The 24717-nt window shown below is 42.2% G+C and overlaps 1 protein-coding gene across 7 annotated transcripts in view; it reads left to right on the top strand.

Annotated features, from left to right (window-relative positions):
* Positions 1-24717, top strand: part of LOC147017654 (N-terminal EF-hand calcium-binding protein 1-like) — a 101754-nt gene that overhangs the window by 11279 nt on the left and 65758 nt on the right. For 5 of the 7 annotated variants that reach the window (XM_085847394.1, XM_085847395.1, XM_085847393.1 and 2 more), the window contains 2 exons: positions 4747-4772; positions 4972-5069. In XM_085847394.1, coding sequence (XP_085703520.1) covers positions 4747-4772; positions 4972-5069 — 124 coding nt within the window. The remainder of the gene's footprint in view (positions 1-4746; positions 4773-4971; positions 5070-24717) is intronic. The other 2 variants (XM_085847397.1, XM_085847398.1) reach the window with 1 other exon arrangement.

Raw genomic sequence — 24717 nt, 5'->3', positions numbered from 1 at the left:
ACAAAAAATATCCACATTTGTATGATGATCAATCATAAAAATTAATGAGCAGACACCAGTGGCACTAATGTGACGAAATTGTTAAAGGGATGGACATGTTCGGCTTGTTTAGACCAGATGGTGAGGAAATGTGACTTTCTGTTTCAGCGCAAATACAAAATTACTGACCGATGATAATTGTTGGCACCTGTCGTTATGGTTGGAATTTGGCACCATTTTAGGCCTCCATTAGACATTTCTGAGAGTATTTGGCAAAGTGGAGATCCCTGATGGTAAGGATTTTCCAGATACAAACAATTTAATGGAGGCACCGAGAGATGATTATTTATTGTGTTCAAACAACAAAGCGTCGACATTCTTTAGTTGTTTCAACCAACTTTGAGAGTAGAGATTCGCATTCTATAATCAATATATTATGTTTAATAATATGCTTTGATAACATTGTTTTTGTAATTGTGGTTAGACACCCATTTGTTGTCAATAACATAACAAACAAAGCAATAATTCTATACAAATTACCTGCAGTTCATTCATTTTTGAAACATTTGTTTTACTTTCAAGGGATGTTTTATGAAATATCCGACATTTGATTTATGTCCAAGCTCCTCCGTGGGCCTTAAATCAATGTGAACAAAAATAAAATATTGCAGAGTGACTCACAGTGTGGGTAGTAGCTGACACTGCTTTTAGCACTGGGTGGTTCTGTCTTTCACAGACTGTAGCTAAAGCTGGAGGCTCCACTTTAACACACACACACACACACACAAATATATTCAGGATCAATCCAAGATCACTGCTCACCTCTACTCATTTGTTCATAATTTTTCCCACCTGTGGAACCAACTTACACTTGCTCACTTCAATCTCATTTGTCTCCCCAGGTCTTCAAGACGGCTGTTCCCCACCATTTCAGATCATCCGCAATCCAAAACCATGATCTTTTCTTCCTTCGTAAACCCCCTCCCTCCACCCAACTCCAAGCCCTCCACCTGCCAGGTTTCCAGTTTTCCCTCCTGGCAGTTTTCTTCTGTATTCATCTTGTCCACCTCATGCGTCCTTTCCTGCCCCCCATTCCTCCACAGACCCATTGTTTGACCAAGTCTCCCCCTTCAACTCTGCTGTTAGTGTCCTGCTTCTCTCTTTCTCTCTTTCTCTCTCTGTATTGTTCCTTTTGTCTTCTTACGTCCTGATCCATTCAATGTACTAGCTCTTCCACGAGCCTTAACTCTGTATATAACCACCCCCCCTGCCCCCCCAAAAAAGCCATGTCTATATTTTAAAAGGCTCTTCTGGCTAAACAATTGAATCAGCTCTGCCTATTAGGCATGAGCTTTGCAAAGTTACAGCCCTCAACATCTCCAAAGGATTGTACTGCAGCCAATACTGGAAAGAGAATTGGAATTCTCAATTTTATAGACCAATCCACCCCAGAGAGGGAACATCCACGGACATGTGTATCAGGCTTGTTGGTTCTCGTCGGCGTTGAGTCGAAGCTCCTCCCCAGAGTGGTAGACTCATTCAGGAAACACGACAAACACAAGAATGTCCGTGTGCATGTGTGTGGTGCATATGGCTTACCTGGAGTGCCGAGGGGCATGATACAGATTCTTTCTGCTCTTTGTCTCTTTCCTGGCATTTTGATTGATTTTGCTTTGAAATTAATTCATTTATTTACATCAGAAAATAAAAAGTTATTTTTATTTATTTATTTTATCATTAATGAATCATTCTTCGATTTCCAACGTGTCCGTGTTTGTCCTTTCCTTCCATTGGCATTGTTCGAACGTAGATAGACTGGAAGGTAACTACCACAGATTTGACCAAAAATCGTCGGCATGCACCAGCGGTTAAAACGCTCGGCCGCCCTAATTAGAATCTAATCGAGATAACATTGGTGCTTTGCCGAGGGCGTGCTCCCCGCTCAGGTAACCACGTGACCTCTAGTTATACGGAATAATTAGATGGAGGACACTGGAACTCGTGGTTGACTGGGTGGCGTTCGTGGTTCTGAAACAACCCACCGTACCACAACGTTAATTATGAGCGGTGGCCCCAGGTCCGGCTCTACCGAGGACAGCCGGGGATTAATCCCCCTGAGTGGCAAGCAGGTGTCTCGCTTTCCGTAGCCGCAACAATATATATGTATATGTATATATGTATATATGTATATATGTATATATGTATATATGTATATATATATATATATATATATATATATATATATATATATATATATATATATATATATATATACAGTATACTAGGAGAAAAAAGTGTCGACTTAGAAATGTGATGACTTACGCATATGCGAACATTCATGATGACTGTGGGGTGAAGGTTGAAGTCGCGCGTGGCCTGGACACGTACGTGTGAGAGCCGGCTATTGTCCCAAAAGGAAAACGCAATCCTCGGGGCATAGGTAGGGGTTCATTGGTGAGTTAGAAAGTGATCAAGCAAAGATGGAATTCATGAATCAGTTTATCAAAAGTTAAGATAATGAACAACTGCAAGACAACTCGTATATCATCGGTGATGGTATGGTGACAAATTACATGACACACAGTCATCGTGGTGATGATTACCACTCAATGCCTATGTGTAAGTGAGTGCGGTAATGTACAAAACAAGCCAATATAAAACCATGATCGGACTTCAACACGAAGCTCGATCGATCCTTTACTCCTTCGCGAAGTAATCCGTGATGTTTGACTGCCTCAAACTCTTGGGCATCTGGTGCATGAGAAAGGACTCAAACCGGTCATTGTATTCCATGATGTTGTCTGGGCAATCCTCCACCGAAAGACAGTATCGACCGAATATTTGGCCGAATCGGCCGAAACCGAATATTTGGCTGAGCCAACATTTGCCGAAACCAGATGATGAGCGCGTCATCGACATCTTCAAAGGACACACATTTCACGCGTTTCACACTTACCACCGGCCTTGCGATCTTCTCCACTTGTCCAAATATCTTGCCCTTATTCTTCAAGATATCGTTCAATGTCTGCTGTTTGATGTCCAACTTCTCAGCTATGGCTGTTTTCTTCATCAGTGGGTTTGCCTCACAAAACTGGATAATGTCGTATATTTATTGGTAGGTTTTAGTTGTAAGCTTACGCTTAGTCGCCATTATCCTGCCTGCAGTGCGATCAACGTGTGTACGCAGTTATAAATAGCCCATCACTGGCGGTGTAAACCAATGAGCGAGCATCACGATTCCATGAAATCGGGCTTCTCACGAGGCAGCAGTTCCATGTGACGAGTTAGGAATGGTAATTTACTTGAGTTTCCATTACGCGGGAACGGACAACATCTGACGACTTAGAGGAAGTGACGACTTAGAGATGACGACTTACAGAGGGATGACCCTTTATTCAAAGGGATTTAACATGAGATAAATTCGGGACTTTTCGACGCTGCCGACTTAGGCGAAGTGACGAGTTACACGCTGCCGACTTACGCCTAGTCTACTGTGTGTGTGTATATATATACATATATATATATATATATATATATATATATATATATATATATATATATATATATATATACACACATAACATTAAAATTAAATAATGACGAAGCAACGTTTAATTCACAATCTCGTGTGATGACAGAATCTCACAATATGTGATGGACGGACAGACAGAAACAGACTGGTAAGCATATTTTACTGTGTATGTAGATATTCATGGATTGCCTTCCCGAAACAGTTTCCAGCAAATTGTGAAGCTCGGCCTTCAATGAGCCAAGAAATATTGCACCAAGTGGTGGGGGCTTGGCATTGTCGATATCGAACCGACGATGTCCAAAGTATAAAAACAGAGCGGTGATCCACAGTTGTCTTTTATTGTCAAGGAAAAAACTATTCTTTATACATAGACTAAATTACCGAAGGTATTGGCACGGTATACTGAAGATTTAGAACAGAAGAAAGTTCAATCACTCAAACTCCTGCGTGTCACTATCAGCCAATAATCTTTCTTGAGCAAACCACATTTCAAAGTTGGCCTCCAAAGCCAGTCTCCGACTGGGCATCCTCCATCGTACAAAGTCCTTGGCACGAAGTGTCCTTCCGTCGCACGAAGTACTTCCTATCCACCTACAAGGCCTTCACCCATAACTTTATGGAGTTCTACTCTCCCCTCTGGGCTGGCTCCCCTGCCTCACACCTTGCTTGGCTTGATGCTGTGTAAACCAAGACCTTCAAGGTCATCAAAATCTCCCACAGCGGAGCTGAGTCTATCACTTTCCCATTGCAGCCAGTTCGGTGGTCTCTCTGTCTTCTACCACCGACTTTATGGTCTTGAACCCTCTGCTCTTTCCGTGCTTTGTGCCCCATAAGTTTCTGCAGGGACACGGTACACCATCAACAGCTGTTCACCACCTTCTCACATAACCCCCAATCTAAAACCATGATCTTTTCTACTCTTGTTAACCCCACCCAGAAAAAAATGACAGTTGATCCGAGAGTTTTTCTTGTTGAAACCTTCATAGGCCACTCAACATCTCCACACCTTATTCCGAAGCCTCCACAGTAACTGGTGGCAGGTTTTATCTCCAGGTATTCAGCTTGCACTGTTTCGTTTTTTGCAATCTATGCACATTGCTTTCTGGTACAGTATTGGAAATGCTTTATAACTAGTTCTGCTGCTTGCAAATTATTCAATGCAGACAGATGCTAATGCAACCTACCCATCTGACAATGTGCGCACAATTGATGTCCTTTTCTTTCTATTTTGCAAGCAACCTGGACATAGATGAGCTGTGCGGTAAGTATGTGGGTAGTTCTTTGCAAAATGATCTTCATTAACTGCTTTTCTTTGCTGCTGTCATAATTGCAACGTGTTAAAGACGACATGAATCACGAGTGGTAATCCTCATTAGCAAGCATTCATCCCTTCCAGCAATTTGTGGGGATGTCCTGTTGGGATGTCATGGGATATTCACCTGGAAATTGTGCATCATCAGGGTACTTCTCCTGGCACCTTGGAAGATTCTCAGACGTCTTTTCTGCTCTGGAAGATCTTAACACAACGCTACTACAGGCAATGGACAGTACCAAACGAGTAAGTTTTGGGTCGATGTACCCTTTCTTCATTCGCATACTTTTCTCCACCTTTCCCATTCATTCGCTTCGCTTTCCTCATTCACATTCCACCATTCTTCATTCTCTTGTAATGTTACTGAGTACAAGTTTTCCTTATTTTAATGAATCAATAGCTTTCACATTTTTGTCCATTAAAGAGAGAAAGGAATATAATTCAACCTACAAGCTTGCTAAATGAACAGAATCGTTTTGCATAAGTCCTCCTCAGAAAGATGGCAGGCTGAGTCAACCACACCTAGTGTTAATTCAATGACAGAGGCTCAAACTCGGAACCCTTCGGTCCCAAGTCTTAACTTACCTTAACCGCAAAGCCAACACCAGGCTTCTCATTAAACAATATCATATTAATTTTTCTATGACTTTTCAGAGAGTACCAGACTTGATGGTGTAATGGTTACAGCATTCGTTCTGATTATGGGAGGTCGGTGGCTCAAATCCCGACTGAACCTTGACGTTCACTATTTAAAAGGATAAAAGCACAAACAATCCCCAAAGTTTGGCATCCGATTCACTTGAAATTTGAACAGGATTTCCATATTTGGTCATTGAATTCAACCACCAATTATTTTTGAGGTCAAATTTGTTTTATGGATTTTGCAAATATAGTGGTCTGCACAATGTCTTCTTCTTGTTTTGTCTTTTGTCTGTTTGTCAATCGCCTACGGGTCACAATTATAAGCCAATCATCATATAACTTTACCAAGTTGTAGAAGTAGTCTGAAGAAGCCTATTGATTTTGAGGTCAAAGATCATCTTGAGGTCAAATTTCTAAAATCGTCATTTTCCATCCAATTGACTTGAAAGGTGAACAGGATTTGCATATTATGTCACTGAATTGGGAAACCAACTATTTGAGGTCAAAAGGTCAAAGGTTAACTCAAGGTCAAACTTCTAAAATCACTTTTATCTGAAAAATTGTCAATTTTCTTCTGATTTACCTGAAAACAAGAAGACGTCGTGCAGAGCATGATACTTCAAAATCCATGAAACAAATTTGACCTCAAAAATAACTGGTGGTTGAATTCAATGACCAAATATGCAATTCCTCTTCAAACTTCAAGTGAATCAGATGAAAATTGACAACGTTAGAAAATTGGCCTATGTGGACTTCTAAAATAATCGGTGGTTCATTTCAGTGACCTGAAATATACTCTTCAAATTTCAAGTCAATCGGATGAAAATTGAGGATTTTAGAAATACCACCTTAGTTGTTGACCTGAGGCCTATGTTAACCTTTTGGCCCATGTTGACCTCAAAAATAATTGGTGGTTGAATTCAGTGAGCTGAAATGCAAATTCTCTTCAAATTTCAAGTCAATGGGATGAAAATTCAGGATTTTAGAGATCTAACCGAAGTTGTTGACCTTTTGGTCCATGTTGATCTTAAAAATAATTGGCTCATTGAATTCAGTGACCTGAAACATATATATCCTCTTCAAATTTCAAGTCAATCGGATGCAAATTGAGGATTTTAGAAATCTCAGCTAAGTTGTTGACCTTTGGCTTATGTTGACCTTTTGGTCGATGTTGACCTCAAATAATTGGCCTGTTGAATTCAGTGACCTGAAATATAAATACTCTTCAAATTTCAAGTCAATCGGATGAAAATTGAGGATTTTAGAAATCTCACCTGAGTTGTTGACCTTTGTCCGATGTTGACCTTTTGACCTCAAAAACAATTTGCTTCTTGGTTATGACAAACTCTACCATGTGGTGAAGTTTCGTGAAGATAGTTTTAAAATTGTGACATGCAGGCGACACACAGACAGACAGACAGACAGACAGACAGACAGACAGACAGACAGACAGACAAAATAACAAAATCGACTGATCAATATACTTCAAGAATCTTCGATTTTGCAAGTAATTAAGCAGCAATTGCAAAGTGCATCACTAAGTTTGGAAACCACCTACTTTTGAGGTGAAAAGGTCAACTTAAGGTGACACTTCTAAAATGATCAATTTCAATCTGAAGAATATTCAAATTTTTTTTTTCATCCGATTGACCTGAACTATGATTCAGATTGTCAATTTTAATTTTCATGAAATGGACATTTTGTGTATCCATGGCAACCTTTGGAGAGGGGGGGGGAGGTGGATTTTGCAAGTATTATGCTCTGCACAACGTCTTTTTCTTCTTTGTTACTTGTAAAATTGAAAAATTTTCAAGTATGTTGGTAAGTCGATTTTGTTTTTCTGTCTGTCTGTCTTTGTTGCCTACAAGTCACAATTTTAAAACTATCTTCACGAAACTTCACCACATGGTAGAGTTTGTCATAAGGAAGAAGCCTATTGTTTTTGAGGTCAAAAGGTCAACATAGACTAAAGGTCAACAACTTCGGTGAGATTTCTAAAATCATCAATTTTCATCCAATTCACTTGATATTTCAAGAGAAGTTTCATATTTGGTCATTAAATTCCAGCACCAATTATTTTTGAGGTCAAATTTGTTTTCTGCATTTTGAAAGGGTCGTGCTCTGCACTACGTCTTCTTGTTTATCTGTTTGTGTGCAGGATATCTCAAGAAGTTGTAGATGGATTCGGATGAAATTTAGTGGACAAGTTGGTTGTGTGATAAGGACAAACTGTTTAAATTTGGGTGAAGATCAGAATCTGGATTCTCTAATTTTTTTAAAGTGAATCTTCACCATGGAGAGATGAGGCCAAAGACAATCTATACAGTAGCACGATATCTCAAAAAGTGGAGGATGGATTTGGACGAAACTTGGTGGACACACTGGGTGTGTGACAAGGAAGAATTGATTCAATTTCTGTGATTATCCAAATCCAGATCCGATAATTTTTTAAGTGATTCTTCACCATTGAGATACGACTTAAACGATATATAGCATAATAGATATCTCAAAAAAGCTGTGGACAGATTCGAACGAAACTTGGTGGACAGATTGGGTGCGTGACAAGAAGGAATTGATTCGATGTTGGTGAAGATCTGAATCCATATCCGGATACGAGAATTATTAATTATTTAACTTAAGGCAAAAGATTCTTTACCATTGAGAGATGGGGCCAAGAACGATATATAGCATGATATTTCAAAAATGTATTGGGCCCAATATGTTCTCATGTATCTGTATCAAACGTTGCCTGGCAGAGGTATGCGCTCTACCGAGTGTCCTTCTAGTTTCGTGTGTGTGTGTGTGTGTGTGTGTGTGTGTGTGTGTGTGTGTGTGTGTGTGTGTGTGTGTGTGTGTGTGTGTGTGTGTGTATAATCTTCACTGGAAGTCTTGGATCTTGTAAAATATACAATAAATGGAGTAGATAGAAATAAACTAAACACCCAAAGTTATGTCACAGTGATCAAAGAAAGGTTTATATTTGGGAGAGTCCACAATCACCAACAATGTGATTAATTGTATTGCAGAAAATGAAAAAGCAGAGTTCACAGTAATGGACATCTCACTGACAGATCCAGACAATGACCATATCAATTTTCTGGGAAACACTTTTAAGAATCTGAGAGAACCTCAAGAACGTTTCATTGCATTCTATTGCACACTGTATGGACTTAACACACAAACTATTCTTCAGAATAATAAATTCATAGATTGCGATCCACTTCAATTATGTCCATCATATGAACTTGGTCAAAATTAATTAATTGCAGTGGAGCCTCCTCAGTGGTTGTGAAGGAAGTTCTGGATCATAACCGATCAATCCAAAAGGTTGTTACTCACAGTTTGCATAACCATGCGTGTACTCCAACCAAGCACTCCTCTTCCGAAGTGAATCTCACGTAGGTCTGTGCCTTACACAGGGTATCAAAAGGAACTTTCAGTTTCACAGCTGGTGTTGGGTGAGGAGCAGCCGATAATGAGGATCTATCTCACACTTGCAAAGAAATCTCCATCACCATGTGCCAGACCAAATAATCACATTCTCAGGCTTACGAGCATTCTTGACCCATCTTGCCATAAATAGTCTCATATTTCCTGGAATGTATCATACTCCACCTCCCAGTTAGGTGACATGCATCAACATTTTGCTTTCACATAAATCTTTTAAAGACATCTTCAATTGGAGTTTTACATCTCTGGTGGCATGGTACGGAAGGGTGGGTGTGAGGACGCTGGCAGGATGGCCTGGAGGTACGCTTACTCGCCTCTAAGCTGTCTCGCCTGGGTTCGAATAATAACCCAGCTATAAACTGTCATCCTTCTGAGGTCAGCAAAATTTGTACCAACTTACTGGTAACGGGGTGTTGTATCAGTGGCACAGCCATGCCCCTAGAAAATGATGCATCCAAGCAGCCATAGGCTACAAATGAATAAATAAATAATACCATGCAGGGTGATTCATCAATGTGTGTGCCGTTCCTCGGATGGATGATAAACAGCTGTCCCGTCTGCTAGCATCAGTTGGAAGATGTTAAATATCCCAGGCATCCTTTGTGAAGAGTCAGCGAGATATCACTGGTACCATGAACAAATTACAAATTCCTGCTCTGATCTATAGAGGGCACTGCATGAGCTAATAATCCGACAGAGGGCACTGCATGTGCCGTCGCTAATAATCCCCCTGCCTGCACCAGGGGTCAGTAAACCACTTGCACTGTGACATGTGTACAGGTGGAAATCGTAAGTTGTCTCCGCCAGTCGTCGCAGGTGGGGGAGATTAAAATTTTTATTATTTTTTTTTCTGCCCATGACCCGACCTTGGGTATGACCAACACCGATGCAAAATTTTGTGGATATTGCCGCAGCTCTGTTTTTAATGATTTTCAGATGTACAACACACACACACACACACACACACACACACACACACACACACACACACACACACACACACACACACACACACACACACACACACACACACACACACACACACACACACACACACACACACACTTGCCTTATTTAATATAGTAGGATATCTGAAAGACAGCACACATATTGATTTATCACCCTACCTGCGAAATACCATGCAGGATGACAGTTTAGAGTTGGGTCGGGATTCAAACCCAGGCTAGACAGCTCAGAGGCGAGTGTGCACACCTCCAGACTATCCTACAGCCCTATGACATCATGATTTAATATATTTTGCTTTGCAATGTCCACATTTTGTTTTGGCCACACAAATATTTTTTGATTTTCTACGTGTCACCACTGGAGAATTTTCATGATCCCATAAAGCCACGCGTGAATCTCTTCTGACATCTTCCATAACACAAAACCTCCAAGTTCCTGCATTTGTCTCAATCCTTTTCATCACTTCATCAAAACCTTTTCTTCGTTTGAGCTCATGTACATAAAAAGCATCAAAAGAGAGACTCGTTGTACAGTACTTGTTCATTGTGGTCCAAAGCATGCGGGGCTCCTTCGTCGTGCCAAAGGGATCATACAGGTTTTATATAAAACGGCAGCTGATCTTGAATTATATCACGACAACTTTGGTGCTGAAAGTAACCTGATAATTACTTGTCTAGGTTTCTATCCTAATTATCAAATCTTGCCCTTTCATGGAATGAGATGCTGTCATTTAGGTGCCAAAGCACATTAATTATCATGTATGAGGAATTCAGAAATGTGCCAGAGCAAATTAGGGGCATTGCAAGAAAAGCCAGTGTTATCTCATTGTTCGAATACAATGCGGCTACCCTTTTAAGCAATCGTGTGATGAACAGCCAGTTGTATTCTCGGAAACATGTAAAAGGAACACAGATTTATTTTCGAGCATTCAATTTTGATGGGATAATTGATCGATAAGCATCAATCATCTCTCCCATTAAAATTTCTTTGCATTATTGTCAATAGTTATCACATGTATAATGTATTGTTCATTAAAAGATATATGCTTTATGAGATATCCTGTTCACAGACAGACAGACAAGGGTGAAAACATAACCTTGGTCCACCTTCAGTGGCAGAGGTAACTTGAATAGCACTCATGAGAGCGCACACCTTCGCCAGGCTGAACCGTTTACGTTCAGTACCCACTGATAGGCCGGATCTGAATCCGGACCTCAACCAAAATCGAATCGGCTTGTTCTTATCACCTAACCAACTCATCCAACTAGTTTTGGCAAAACGCGTTCAAAACTTTTTGAAATATCATGCTATTTATCATTTTCGGCCCCATCTCTCAATGGTGAAGAATTACGAGAAGAATTAAAGAAATTCTCATATCCAAATCCAGATACAAATCTTCACCAAAATCGAATCGATTTGTCCGTGTCTCACACACAAGCTGTCCGCCAAGTTTCGTCCGAATCGGTCCATAACTTTTTTTTTAGATGTCATGCTATGTCGTTTTTGGCCCTATCACTCAATGATAAAGAATCACTTAAATAATTCCATTATCTCCTTCTGGATCCTAACCGAAAATGCCCATTGCTGTGTGTGTGTGTGTGTGTGTGTGTGTGTGTGTGTGTGTGTGTGTGTGTGTGTGTGTGTGTGTGTGTGTGTGTGTGTATGTATATGTATATATATGTATATGTATATATATATATATATATATATATATATATATATATATATATATATATATATATATATATATATATATATATATATATATATATATATATATGAAGACCACAAGGGGAAAACCAAAGATGTCAGGATAAGTAAATTTTGAAGAAACTGAAAAACAAAGTTTCAAGACTTTGGTGGACTGTTTAATAACTGTCATATCGATTTATTTTCCAGTAAAAGGAAGAGTGATCATTGGCCGATCAAATTAAGCATGGAGCATTTGCCAAGCTTCTGTGTTATTTAATTTAAGAGCAAAGAACGAATCAATGTTGCAAACTGACATCACTGGTTATTCCCTTGTTTAATAATTGCCATGCAATTTTATCCCAGGATGTGTGGCAAATTCATGCTTGTTGGTTATTAGCATACATTACATGACTTTGGTGATCACAGATTATCTTTTTCAACATTAAACGGTCATTGTTTTTTTTGTTTGATCGGTGTTCAACGCCATACTCAAGGGTATTTCGCTTATATGACGACGGATTCTCCATTTCTTACTCTGTACTACTTAATATGATGGAAAACCGGGAGAAAACCAAGGATAAACCGCCCCCGCGACAGCCGAAGTCACCTCATGTGACTCCCTCATATACCTAAGCAGGTTGATTGGGCGGTGGGTACATCGAATGAGGATGGGTACTCAGATGCGCTAACCATTAAGCCACGGCGTGGGTCCCATAAAAGTCACAATAAAGGTTTGACCAGGCTTGAACCACGATATGCACCAACTACGGAGCCCATGATATAACCAAATAGGCCATTGTAGTGCTCAGAGTTTATGCTGTGATAGTTTTACAACCTTTTATAACTTAGTTTCTCAACTCTGAATATTATGATGGAACCGTTAACATGAATGACGCAGAAAGACAATCTTATCTGAGTGAAAACTTGAATTTTAATACTTTGCAGAACACAAAACCTGTGATCAAAAATAATAGATCCATGATATAACCAAATAGGCTGTTGTAGTGCTCAGAGTTTATGCTGTGAAAGTTTTACAACCTTTCATTTTTTAGTTTCTCAACTCTGAATATTATGGTGGAACAGTTAACATGAATGAAAGGGAGATAACCAGGAGTAAAGTATTGACAACTCTGGGTTTCTACTTGTTCAGCTTTGACAACACTTGTTTTTTCATTGCACGGCTAAACTTTATACCATATAAATTATGTGACACCCCTGGTTATTTGTTAAAGTAATATTGTGAGAGGAAACCTTATGTTGCCAACTATTGGCAGGTGCAATAACCCTGAAATTTATAAAAAGTGACATCTCTGGTTTTCCCCTTGTGGTCTTCATATGTGTATATATATATATATATATATTGTTACGATTGTGTGGGTAGAATGGAGGAATTTAGAAGGAAATATAGCATTGCATAGAGTTGCTTGGACCATGGACGTGTCGGAGAAATCTCGATGTAACTCAGTAGGGAACCTGTGAGATAAAGTTTTACATGTTACCACACAGTGGGTGTTGCGGTGTTAATTAGCCAAGGGAGTAAGAATAATTCCCCAGTATGTCATTGCCCTCTGTGATTTTTTTTTTCCCCCCCTATGTTTTTATATTTCAAGATCGGCAATAACGGTATGCCTGGTGTTGGCTTAATCTTAATGGTTTGGGTGGTTGGCTTAGGATCCCAGGGTCCTGAGTTCAAATCCAACTCAGCTGTTGAATTAATATCAGGTGGAGTTGACTCAGCCTGTCATCCTTCTGAGGTCGGCAAAATGAATGCCAGCATATGCTGATATACTGTGTCGGAGTGGCGTACCGTCCAGGATTGTGCCCAATAGCCAAGGAGACTGCTTCAGCAGCACCAACGCTCTGCACAGAGTATGGTCCCAATGGATGAAATAAAGGTGGGTAACACGTCCCTAATACCACAACAAACATGCAGAAAGCCCCGCTTTCAAAGGTTGACAACAAGCGAAGTCAAGCCCCCGAGGGTCGATTGATAGGCGTGACATCAGAAGCTCGCCGATCAGGCAGAAGCCCCACCTTCCCAGGTTGGGGGTGAGCAGGCCACGCCCCAGAGGGAAGGATAGGCGTGATCAAGAGGAAGGTCAGGCTGGCGCTTTTGGTGGAGAGCCGTGATCACTAGGCTGGCACTTTTTGAGAGGCATTCGGACTCAGTAGGCTTGTGCATTGTGGGAGGCTTCCGACTAAATAGGACAAGAGGATGGCAGAGTGCACAAACGAGTCAGAGGCGAGAGCGGAGGGTGAGCGCATGCCGAGGAGGACGACATGACCATTGAATTTATGATGAGGTGGTTTTGCTCGTGTGGTGAAGCAAGAAGCTGGCCTTCGGCTCTTGGTTGGGTCGGTGAAGGCAATCGGAGCACAGGAATCCGTTAAACTGGGGCTCTGAGCTTTGGGGTGGAGTGCCACTCACGGATTGCCTGGTATGTTTTTGTCCCGCGACGAGAGAAGCGCCATTTTGTGCGCATCTGCATGTGTGAATAGGAGCGCCTCGATTCCAGTTCCACAAACACCAGCTCCAGGCCATGCTAAGAATACTTGAAAGGAAGGGTTTTTCTTTTAATTTTGTGTTCCCGTTGTCTGTATTTGAGTCTGTGTGAGAGGTGCCTCAACTTTAGGATTTATCATTTAATTATTATTATTATCATTACCTTTTTCTTCAATTGTTGTCCATTGTAATTATTCACCGATTTTCATTAAATGTATTCCTTTAAGAAACTGAAACCATGTATCCATAGTGGGGTTCGAATATGTATATATGTATATATACATATATATATATATATATATATATATATATATATATATATATATATATATATATATATATATATATATAGTGTTTTAGTTGAGGAAATTCGCAAACCACCATTCAGGTCCCGTAGTTGAGATATCGCTGTAAGTACATGTGTAGTTAGCCCCAAACCCGTTGTTTAGAGGGAATAAATGTGATTCATTCGGGCTGCGACCCTTTAAGATAGCCGTTTTTCTGTTCTTTCTTTATTTTGAACCAACCACGTCTCAACCGCCATCACACAACAACCACCAACCGCAACGCCGCTTCACAACAACAACAATGCCAACAGCTACGACCTTTACCTTCACAGCTCGCTCCCGCAAACATCGCATCACCGCCATTTCAAGCGTCACCGTGGCCAGGGACCGCCACTTTAGACCCTCCACCACCTTCGCCTCTCCTTCTGCGGCCATTCCCACACCGCTTGTGGGCACCGAGCGTCAGGCTGTCCTGGACTCGTACAGGGCGCGCGCCGAGCCGCGGGTGCAAAAAGCGGCCTTTCCGAGGAGAAGTCAGATCAGGAATGATACACGCCCACTTCTGATCCGTCCAATCAGCAAGCGTGGGGCGATTTGGCCCCGCCTCCAAGCGTGTCGGAGTAGAATCGATATATGCAAATTCCAGGATCAGGGGAGATTCACGCCCCTTTTTCTCCGTCCAATGGGCGAGCGTGGCTCCACCCCCGAGCTCGTTCTGATCCAGAAATTTGCATATGGGTTCTCCTGCCGTACTATAAAGCGCCAAGCGCGGGGCGAATTTAGTCAGTTTTGGGCTCGGGCGAGTTGGAGAAGTGTGGCAGCGGCAGAGAGTTTTTCGGTCAAGGGAGTTGGAGAAGAGTCAAGGCGAGTTGGAGAAGTGTGGCAGCGGCAGAGTGTGGCAGCAGCAGTCAAGACGGGTCTGGAGGAGAGTCAGTCTGTCGGGATTCGGAGTCTGTCGGGGAGCTGCAGAGAGGGGAAGCCGGGAGCGCGGTCGAGGTCGCAGTGGGGTTGCTCATCGTGGGACCCAAGCAAGCCAGCTGTCCTCTTTCCCCAGAGCATCAACAATTCCCCCCTTTCCCCCCCCCCGCGCTGAGATAGTGCGGAAAGGGGGCCCCGTTCCCACCCCATTCCAAGCAGTGCCAACGAAACCCGCGGAGGAGTGCTGAGTCGGGGCACCGCCGCCACATTTGCGGCTAATCACAAGACGGGTAGGCTCCACCCGGTCTCGCGCCCACAGGCCCCGTCTGTCCCTTTGTCGTTGAGGGTGGCCCTTTTCTTTTGCTTTTGAGTATATGTGTTGTCGGCGCCGTCTGTAAAGTAAAACTGTGTAAGTGTTGCCGTGTGCTCGCGTAGTCGGTAGGAGATCTGCATTGTTGTGTTTCTTTTGTTGCAATTGCTTTTGGTGCATAATTGTTGTAATTGTATATGTGTGCTTTCCATGTGCCGCGGAATAAATGTGCCTCATGTTGAACTGTTTTTCCCGTTTCGCTTCGTCTTTTCTTTAATTGAATCCCCATCTTGCTTCATGTAAAGGGTTGGTCGTGGGCTTAATACGCCCGATAATTAATCGGAACCGTCGAGGCCGACGTTAACACCGCTCGGTTATCCCGATAGTACGGAACGGGTCGCTTAAGTGGCCCGTGTCCGGAGTCAACCTGCGGCGAGGTGCGATCGCCCAGTCTACCCTCCATGTGGGTACTTAGGTTGGTCTAATTTGGCGAACAACCCTATCCCACGCGGGGGGCCGATTGGTACGATCGTGATGAGGCCGAAAGGCCCACCCGTGACTAGTTCCCGGCGTTAGTCCGAGAGGGTCATGACAGAATTGTCCGTCCGGTGGGCGACGTGCCGCGATTCGAGTTACGTGGCCGCTCGCACGCCGGCGGGCGCGAATTTGCAACAATATATATATATATATATATATATATATATATATATATATATATATATATATATATATATATATATATATATATATATATATATGACTAGCCATACATATTCTTGGCCAGTCACCAACATACACAGAAACCTTCACAATGATTGCTTCAAAACTGTGGACAAAAATCGTATTACAGACAAACAAACAGATGCTACAGAGCAACATACTTGGCGAAATACTTTGACCAAGTTAGAAACAGACAGACAGGTAGTGGTGAAAACACAACGCCTGTCCACCTTCGGTGGTGGAGGTAATACCTTAACATTAATCTTAACATAACTTGATGAACTGGAATGCCACTCGGTAGAGCGCATACCTCCATGAGACTGAACAGATCACGTTTCGTATCCCACTGATAGGCCGGATCTGCATCCGGACCTTAACCAAAGTCAAGCAGGTTGTTCTTGTCAACTACCAACTTACCCACCATGTTTTGTCATAATCCGTCCACAAGGTTATAAAATATCATGCTATGCGTCGTTTTTGGCCACATCTCTCAATGATGAGGAATCACGAAAGAAATTCTCGAATCCGGATCCGGATCGTCATCAAAATTGAATCAATTCTTCCTTGTCACACACTCAATCTGCCCACAAAGTTTTGTCCGAATCTATCCACAACCTTTTGAGATATCGTGCTATATCTCGTTTTTGGCCCTCACCATTACATGTAATGGTCACCATCGCCACCAGAGGGCACTGATAGCATTTAAACGACGAATGTGGTCATCATTGGTTTGATATTTATACGGTATACTGTCCTGATGAGGGTAAATAAGTCCAAATTCTGGCCGGCATGCCATTGAAGTCATGGAGACTCGCTCCTATGGAGGGGTCCAATTGTATGACCATGCTTTCTGAACCTTTGGGGTTAGGATGTGTGTGTGTGTTTGACCATGTGCTTCAGCCTTCGGGCTGAGGGGCATGTGTATGCCAATGGGACAGTCTTGTTGGACTGTGTGCTTTGGACATTGGGTCAAGATGCACGTCCCAAGCTGTTTAAATGTTTTGATTTTTGTTTTTTTTTTAAATATAAAAGATGCACCTTCATAATGAGGGCAAATAAGCCTGAAATCCAGAATCGTGGATCTGTTTGATGTTTAACCAATGATGACCTTAAATCTCTGCTTTTGACATGAGTGACCGGACTGAAGCCTCTGGGTTGAAGACGATGATTTGGTCTGCACATGTACGGGACTTACATTCGTTTGAGATCAGGTGGGAGCGCTTCATCACGCTCCACACAATTTGGTCTCCATCTCCACCCAATAGCACTTGCATTCTGGATTTTTGGTTTGCATTGGTGGGAACAATTGTCTGGGTGGCAGATACAGTAGTCTTTTCGCCTTTGCAGATTATATGGTTTTACCGTGTGAGACACAATCTGTGGCTCATGCTCACCATTACAGGCAGAGGGTGCTCATAGTATACACATACACATACACATACACATACACATACACATACACATACACATACACATACACATACACATACACATACACATACACATACACATACACATACACATACACATACACATACACATACATATATACATATATACATATATACACATATATATATATATATATATATATATATATATATATACACTATATATATATATATATATATATATATATATATATATATATATATATATATATATATATATATATATATATATATATATATATATATATATATATATATATATATATATATATATATATATATATATATATATATATATATATATATATATATATATATATATATATATATATATATATATTTATATATATATATATATATATATATATATATATATATATATATATATATATATATATATATATATAGTGAGTCAAAGCCTGGTGTTGGCGCAGTGGTTAGGGCAGTGGCTTGGGACCCAAAAGGTCCTGAGTTCAAGCCTCGTTGGGACACTGAATTAATATATGTGTATATATATATGTGTATGTATATATATATATATATGTGTATATATATATATATATATATGTATATGTATATATATATATATATATATGTATATATACACCAGGGGGTTGACTCAGCCTGCCATCCTTCCGAGGTCGGCGAAATGAGTACCAGTTGTACTGGGCCCGGTGTATGCCCAGGTTAGAATAGGTGTACCATATCCCTGTGTGTCGTAAGAGGCGACCAGGGTTGCGTCAGGTAATGGCATCCGGCGTAAAAACCTATGCCAAATCATTATGCGGACAACAAAACGAATTTCCATAACAGATCGGTCGAGGCCCGGGTTACCAACGACCGCCACCGGTACCGCTGGTCAGCAGGGTACCAGTGGAAATTGTGCTACTGCTGGGCGAAGGAGGAGAAGGAGATGGGGAAGGCGAGTCCAGAGGCAGTGGGAGATGGGGAAGGCGAGTCCGGAGGCAGTGGGAGAGGGGGAAGGGTAGAAGTGTGGAGGTGAGAGTTGGAACTCTGAATGTTGGGACGATGACTGGCAAAGGGCGAGAGTTGGCTGATATGATGGAGAGAAGAAAGGTGGACATACTGTGTGTACAAGAGACCAAGTGGATGGGGAGTAAGGCGAGGAGCATTGGAGGTGGTTTCAAACTGTTCTACCATGGTGTGGATGGGAGGAGAAATGGTGTCGGGTTAATCCTGAAGGAAGATTATGTCAAGGGGGTATTGGAAGTGAGGAGAGTGTCTGACCGAGTGATGAGTGTGAAGTTGGAAATTGAAGGGGTGATGATGAATGTCATCAGTGCATATGCCCCACATATGGGGTGTGAGATGGAATATAAAGAAGATTTCTGGAGTGAGTTAGATGAAGTGGTGGAGAGTATATCCAAGGATGAAAGAGTGGTGATTGGAGCAGATTTCAATGGACATGTTTGGGAAGGGAATAAAGAGGATGAGGAGGTGATGGGTAGGTACGGTCTCAACAAGAGAAATGTGGAAGGGCAAATGGTGGTAGAGTTTGCAAAAAGAATGGAAATGGCAGTGGTAAATACGTATTTCAAGAAGAAGGAGGAACACAGGGTGACATACAAGAGTGGAGGAAAGTGCACACAGGTGGATTACATCTTAAGTAGGAGATGCAACCTGAAAGAGATTAGTGACTGTAAGGTTGTGGAAGGGGAGAGTGTAGCTCGACAGCATCGATTGGTGGTCTGTAGGATGACTTTAGAGGTGAGGTTGAGGAAGAGAGTGAGGGCTGAACCAAGGACCAGATGGGGGAAGCTGAAGGAGGAAGACTGTTGCGTGAAATTTAGGGAGGAGGTGAGACAGGCGTTGGATGGTGGTAAAGATGGGTGGGATGATTGGGCAATGACAGCAGAAGTTGTGAGGGAGATAGCTAGGAAGGTACTTGGTGTGACATCTGGACAGAGGAAGGAAGAGAAGGAGACTTGGTGGTGGAATGAGGAAGTACAGGAAAGTATAAGGAAGAAGGGGTTGGCGAAAAAGAAGTGGGATAGTCAGAGAGATGAAGAAAGTAGGCAGGAGTACAAGGAGTGGCGTCGAAAGGCAAAAAGAGAGGTGGCAAAGGCCAAGGAAAAGGCATATGGCGAGCTGTATGAGAAGTTGGATACAAAAGAAGGGGAAAAGGATTTATACCGATTGGCAAGACAGAGGGACCGAGCTGGGAAGGATGTGCTGCAGGTTAGGGTGATAAAGGACGCAAATGGGAATGTGCTGACGAGCGAGGAGAGTGTGTTGAGAAGGTGGATGGAGTACTTTGAGGAGCTGATGAATGAAGAAAATGAGAGAGAGAGAAGGTTGGAAGAGGTGGAGATAGTGAATCTGGAAGTGGGGTGGATCAGTAAGGATGAAGTGAGGACTGCTATGAAGAGGATGAAAAGTGGAAAGGCGGTTGGCCCAGATGGAATACCAGTGGAGGCATGGAAGTGCTTCGGAGAGATGGCAGTGGGGTTGTTAACCAGATTGTTTAATAAAGTCTTGTAAAGTGAGAGGATGCTGGAGGAGTGGAGATTAAGTGTACTGGTTCCGATTTTCAAGAATAAGGGTGATGTGCAGAGCTGTGGAAATTACAGAGGGATAAAGTTGTTAAGCCACACCATGAAGTTGTGGGAAAGAGTAGTGGAAGCTCGGTTGAGAGGAGAGGTGACGATCTGTGAGCAGCAGTATGGGTTTATGCCAGGAAAGAGCACCACTGATGCGATGTTTGCTTTGAGAATGTTGGTGGAGAAGTATAGGGAAGGCCAGAAAGAGTTACATTGTGTGTTTGTGGATTTCGAAAAAGCTTATGATAGGGTGCCAAGAGAGGAGTTGTGGTATTGTATGAGGAAGTCGGGAGTGTTGGAGAAGTATGTGAGGATCGTGCAGGATATGTATGAGGACAGTGTGACAGCGGTGAGGCGTGCAGTAGGAATGACGGACCGGTTTAAGGTAAAAGTGGGTTTGCACCAAGGATCGACTCTGAGCCCTTTCCTATTTGTAATGGTGATGGACAGGTTGACGGACGAGATCAGACTGGAGTCTCCATGGACCATGATGTTCGAGGATGACATCATGATCTGTAGGGAGAGTAGGGAGCAGGCTGAATCGAGCCTTGAGAGGTGGAGGTACGCACTGGAGAGAAGGGGAATGTTAGTCAGTAGGAGTAAGACGGAGTACATGTGCGTAAATGAGAGGGAGGGTGGTGGTATGGTGCGGTTGCAAGGAGTTGAGGTGGGGAATGTGGATTGGTTTAAATACTTGGGATCAACTGTCCAAAGTAACGGAGAGTGTGGAAGAGAAGTGAAAAAGAGAGTGCAGGCAGGATGGAGTGGGTGGAGAAGAGTTGCAGGAGTGATTTGTGACAGAAGGGTAGCTGCAAGAGTGAAGGGAAAAGTATATAAGACGGTAGTGAGACCAGCTATGTTGTATGGTTTGGAGGCGGTGGCACTAACAATAAGACAGGAAGCGGAGCTGGAGGTGGCAGAGTTAAAGATGCTGCGATTCTCGTTGGGAGTGACGAGGATGGACAGGATAAGGAATGAGTGTATTAGAGGGACAGCGCAGGTAGGACGGTTTGGAGACAAAGTGAGAGAGGCGAGATTGAGATGGTTTGGACATGTGCACAGGAGGGAAACGGAGTATATCGGGAGAAGGATGTTGAAGATGGAGCCGCCAGGCAGGAGGAGAAGAGGAAGGCCAAAGAAGAGGTTCATGGATGCGGTGAGGGCGGACATGCGGGTGGTTGGAGTGTCAATGGAAGATGTGGAGGATAGAGCGAAATGGAGACGGTTGATCCGCTGTGGCGACCCCTAACGGGAGCAAGCCGAAAGAGGGAGAAGAAGAAGATACAGGGTGAGTCAAACGTCGCGCCCGATTTCTGTTTTTTTGGCTGTCAGATTCTTTCTGGGAAGTCATGTTAATAATTGTGTTGCAGATTATTAATTTTTGTAATTTATTTATTTTTTATTTTGTTTTGCAGTTTATTGCTGCGAGTTTGGAAAGTTACTGAATTTGCACCGAATTGAACCATGAATTACCTTTCAATGAATCAACGCATTGTGGCCGTGAAACATTACTACAAATGTAAAGGGGCTGTCACACCTTGACGATTTAGCCAACCTATGCCGATTTATGGAAAATTTGCCGAATTCGCTGGCACACGTCTAATACGTTATGGGTAGGTTTTGTATACGTTAAGAGCACGCTGAAAAACACTGCCATAAGTCGGTAAACGCTGGCTTTAATCGTTGAACTTTGTGGTTTTTCTCAAATTTTCGTATGCTTAAAATTTTACGACGTACTCTGCGTTTGGCTCACACGTTCCGCAACGCTGGCCATAAGGTTTAGGCACGTTATGCGATCGTTGACACACGTTATTTATATGTTACTCATATGTGGAAACACGTTGAGGTGACATTTGCATACCCGAAACTTATTCATAAACTATAGGTCACGTTTTATAAGCACGCTACACGAACGTTGTTCACAGCTCGCAACGCGCTACTAGAAAGTTTCTCATACATCAACACACATCAAAGTAATGTTTAGGGAACCTGTGACTTATTTATAATCTATGAGTAACGTGCTTGGGGATTAATTGTGGAGCATGTCCTATGAACAAATAAGTATGTAGACGTATTTGACGTCTTCAAGACGACCACAGAACTTACTGAACGCGTTTCTAACAAACAGCTGACGTAGAATGACGTATTGGCAGCGATTATGGGAATTGGTATATAAAAAGGGCCTTCGTAGGAAGACCCCGTCTTTTTTTTAGAATTCGTGGTGAGAACATATCCATCTCATTCCGAGAGATGGAGGATACAGCAACGCTGAGACGACAATACCTTCCTGTCCTCGAGCATCAACATGACCTCATCGAGTTGACACTGCACCAGTTGCGTGCCAATAGAGCCGGGAGAAGAAGACGTGAACGGAGGAGAAGGAACTGGGTCAGACCATGGATTGGGAGGCGACGCCATTACCGCATATATGACCAGCTCATGGTGGATCTCCGGAACGAGGACCATGCATCCTTCATCAACTTCCTGCGAATGCCCCCAGCGATGTTCCACGAGCTGCTAGCCAGAGTGGATCCAAGGATAACCAAGCACTATTATTAAATCATTTCAATAGTCCAGTGGAAGCGATTTAACTCGTTCAATGGAAACGATTTGAATTGCCTTGCACCAGCGTCAAAAAACAATAGCCGAGTGACAGCCGTTTATTAAAATAGTTTAGTGGCAGTCAATGGATAGCAAACGTCACATAATCGTAAACGATGCGCTCCCACGTTATGCATACGTGCGACTATCGTTGGGCATAGGTTGTGGACGCCTAAAACACGATAAGCAATCGTTGGTATAACTAATCTATAAGTCATCGAAGCGTTCTGTGTTCATTACTAGTACATTATGCATTTGTCAAAGTCTTTTTTAATAATTTCAATAGTAAAACAAAGAAATATTTCATCTTCGGAATGAGGAAAAAAATTAGCCCTTACAGAACATCGAACAATGGTGCAAAGTATTCTCCTATTCGTGGACGCAACGAGGATCCATCATCCCCCACAGCCTCCACATCACGCTCACATGCTACTACTGACATAGACATACAGCTACTACCACTACCACTACTACTACTTCTTCTACTGTTATTACTGTCACGCACACCTACTACTAGTAATAGTACTGCTACTATTGATACTACCAGCGTTCACATCTACTCACCATGAAGTCTGGAACAATGATGGGTTTTTATTGTGAAGCCCATTTGTATATACCAATTCCCCTAAACGCTGCCAATACGCCAGTCCACGGTAGATGTAAGTTAGAAACACTTTCAGTAAGTTCTATGGGTTGTCTGGAAGACGTCAATTTAATTCGTCTACATACGACAATGTGCGTTTCACAAACGTTGCAAATAGGTTCAGAGCATGTTACTCAAAGGTTAGAAGCACGTTTTACTTAGGTTCAAAACATGCTACTCATAGGTTAAACGCACGTTACTCTTACGTTCAGAGCACGCTAGTCATTGGTTCAAGGCCAGTTATACATAGTTTCAATGCACGTTACTCATCGTTTCCAAGCACGTTAAACATAGGCTAAGCTGACGCTACTCATTTGTTCAAAGCACGTTACTCATCGATTAGAAATTTGGTTTCAAGTCTGTTGGCCATTACCTTGACGTGCTTCAACTTATGAGTAACCTACAAGTAACGTGTGTTCGCCGTGTTTAAACGATCGCGGAACGTGCTAGGAACAGATGCCAACGCATGCGAAACGTGTGAGCCTTACGTCGAGTACGTCTTAAAATTTTCAGCATGCTTGAAATTTCACGACGTATCAAACGGACTAGGTAATATGCCAGCGTACTTCAATGATTTCCAGCATACTCTAAACGTATACACAACTTACCTGTAGCGTATCTGACGTGTGCCTAGCATTGTAAACACATTTTTCATAGAATGGCATACGCTGGCAAAATCGTCAAGGTGTGACTGCGATGTTGACACTTCAAATTCTCAGGCAGTTTTGATTTCAATCGGCGTCCAGCAAGTTCTTAACTGGCTACGCCACGAGTTCGCCGGCGATACGTATAGCGCGCAAAGGGTAAGTTAAACTATCGTTTGTCATAAGTTTTGAACGCCGACCACAAGGTAAACATTCGTTGGTAAAAGTTATGTATAACACAACGAAACATTCCGTGCCCGTTACTGATATGTTATGCAAACGACCAACACGTTATGAATACGCCAAAAACTTAAAAAAAAAACATCAAAATTTCAGCGTACGCCAACGTTTTACATACATTTTTATACGTTGCCATTGCTGGCTAAAACGTCAAGGTGTGACAGGGCCCTAATGAACAACCAACGATGGCGGCATGCCGTTTGGCACAGGAATTCGATATGAACCCACCTCAGGGAAGAAACATACGATTGATTGTCAAGAAATTT

The sequence above is a fragment of the Eptatretus burgeri genome, chromosome 11 (genome assembly GCF_056783735.1).
Source record: "Eptatretus burgeri isolate ZD-2024b chromosome 11, Ebu_testis_v1, whole genome shotgun sequence".
Taxonomy (NCBI): domain Eukaryota; kingdom Metazoa; phylum Chordata; class Myxini; order Myxiniformes; family Myxinidae; genus Eptatretus; species Eptatretus burgeri.
This window is presented reverse-complemented; position numbering and strand designations above follow the sequence as displayed.